The following is a 2,500-nucleotide window of genomic DNA, read 5'->3' as shown; positions in this document are numbered from 1 at the left end:
TACATTATATCTGCTCCAAATCGATCCTGATTGCCGCTGTGACCAGGAGCTCCTTCGCTTCCGGGGAATGACTGGGAAATCATATTTAAGAGGGGTGCGGCCAGATTCAATAACACATTTGAGTTAGTCTCGCATGGTATTATGGGATCCTAGCATCCCATGATCTACTTCACTCCCTCTTGGTCTACACCAGTGTAAATGGGCATTTATCTTATATTACATGCGCCGAGTCCGCGCATAACACTTACTTGCATGCTCATGTGCATTCTCATGCGCGAGCACATCCGCACTTATGTACGTATCTATACATTGCACCCATGTATGCACAGCGTAGATGCATATAAATATATAGATATGCAATTATACAAACATTCCAAGCAATGTGCACAGATGCTTATGCACATATGCAGATATTTTTTTTTGTATCTCGTGGCTTGTGCTTCTTACAGCATGTACGTACACAGCACTCATATATAAACAGTGTCTACACGTGCATACATACGCATGTGCCCACGCATTATAAGTTGCTTAAATATATATATAGTAGGGAATAGTATATATATATATATATATATATATATATATATATATATATCTCACAATAGTTGTATCATACGTATAGTAGTTATTTCCTAGTTGGCACCTGTTCCCTATAAGCGTTCCTATGCAGCCGCGGCCTTAGGGTTGCTATCAGGGTTGGGCATCCTTTAGGACTTTTTTTTTTTTTTTTGGGGGGGGGGGTGATACTCCCCCGCAAAGTGGTTGAATGATTAAATTTATGAACAAACTGGGAATGGGATCTTTATTCAGGCCAGATATTGAAAGGATGTTGGTCACTTTCGACCCTTGGCACTGGATGTGGTAGCTGGATGCGATGTTTGACTCATTTTCTATTGGTTTATTTGAATGGTATAATTTTATATTAGGAAGATATTCAGACATCCTCAAATGCTTTCACACTGTATGGTATACTCGCAAATAACTATAATAGATGAAATAATTTAATGTTCTTTCTTTCATTTAGAGTGTGGCACTTTTTGGCATTCTTCATGCCTATGAAAGGACTAGCTTTCCTATGGCATTCTTTCTTTTTTGAATTTTCAACAACACTAGGGCTATTTCAGATTTCTATTTCGTTGATATATGCACTCTAAACATTCACAGATATTTTCACTTTGTGTTGTGCCGCCACGGATCACTGAACATACATCCTTTTACACTTGATATCGCCAACCTAAGATCGACGCCTCTCCTACTCGTTGCCAGATATCTTCATATATACATACTCAGTCGAACTTGTAAATACAACAAAGTTGATATATGAAAACTAGATACGTACCATGTACTCATATGTACAATATTTGTTGCTCAAACCGTACAAAAAAACGCAAGACCTTAATAATCATGGGGAAAATGAAGGGACATAGTGAACACTTCCTTACCACTTTTATTGATATTCCATGTTTTGTTGACATATTTTTAGAACATCCATAATATGGATTTTTTTTATTAGTTATACGTGTTTTGTTTTTTTTAACTTTTGATTGTTGCTTGATTAATCTAATGTACAAATCGTATATGTACATAGGTTCCATTAGGCTTCTCGGGTACATTGCCAGTCGTCTACTATGTTCAGTCCAAAATAGAGATGATGAAAGTGATTGCATGAGAATCAAACCATAACCTACACCCGCTCTGCAAGAATGAGTCCTTCTTTACAGAGAATTGGTTGTGCAACAGGTAGTTCTCAATTCTAATAACTAAAACTGAGATTTGTGAGGTCACGAAAGCTTCTGCTGTAAGCATGAAATCAAAGAAAAAGATTTTTCCAAATTTGAGCAAGAATAAAGCCTTATCCCATAGGAGTGATAACTTTTGCAATTAATGTACAGCTGTAAAGACGTAACCATATTTAGGGCTATTAACAGCAGAATACTGGTGAAGGAGGACGTCGCCCACGACCTGTGAAGTGTGACTTCCAGACGTTGCTGAGGATCCTGCAGCCTTTGTAATTGCTACAGGACTAACAGCATGAGTAGGAGTAGCAGCTCCTGATCTGGAAGGTGATGAATGTGCAGGTGAAGTAGCAGGTTCAGGGTATCCATCGGGCAAAAATCCAGTCTTTCTACCAGCTACAAATTTGATAGTATGTTCTTTCCCATCTTCATCTACGTAAGTATAACTTCCAACGATATTGCCATCAGCATCGGCTTCCTCGGTCCGTGAATAACTGTCCGAATCAAAGGAAAATTTGTATGAAGCGTCTGCTTGAGTGCCTGAGATTTCGCTTCCCCCTGCAGACTTCAACAGAGGAGAAACTTCTGCTAGAGCGTTGGCTTCTTCTTCGGAAAGAACGGGGAGAATGCGTCCAGTTGGAATACCACTTTCTGCACCTGGAACAGATGGTCCTCGAGGAAGGGAGTCCCCTTCGGCAATGTATCCAGTTTCAGCTCCAGCAACATACTGGATTGCACGGTTTACGTTGTCGTCAGCAACAAAA

General features: G+C 39.5%; 1 protein-coding gene across 1 annotated transcript in view; it reads right to left on the bottom strand.

Annotated features, from left to right (window-relative positions):
• Positions 1 to 1,427: 1,427 nt before the first annotated feature.
• Positions 1,428 to 2,500, bottom strand: part of LOC122259411 (uncharacterized) — a 4,096-nt gene continuing 3,023 nt past the window's right edge. Inside the window, exon 2 of the mRNA XM_086555666.1 lies at positions 1,428 to 2,500. This exon is cut by the window's right edge and continues 1,901 nt beyond it. Coding sequence (XP_086411792.1) covers positions 1,882 to 2,500 — 619 coding nt within the window. The 3' untranslated portion in view covers positions 1,428 to 1,881.

The sequence above is a fragment of the Penaeus japonicus genome, unplaced genomic scaffold (assembly GCF_977035675.1).
Source record: "Penaeus japonicus unplaced genomic scaffold, GWHDUDI00000001_assembly GWHDUDI00000031, whole genome shotgun sequence".
Taxonomy (NCBI): Eukaryota; Metazoa; Arthropoda; class Malacostraca; order Decapoda; family Penaeidae; genus Penaeus; species Penaeus japonicus.
Note: the sequence above shows the minus strand (reverse complement) of the source record. Positions and strands in the feature narration are given on the sequence as shown.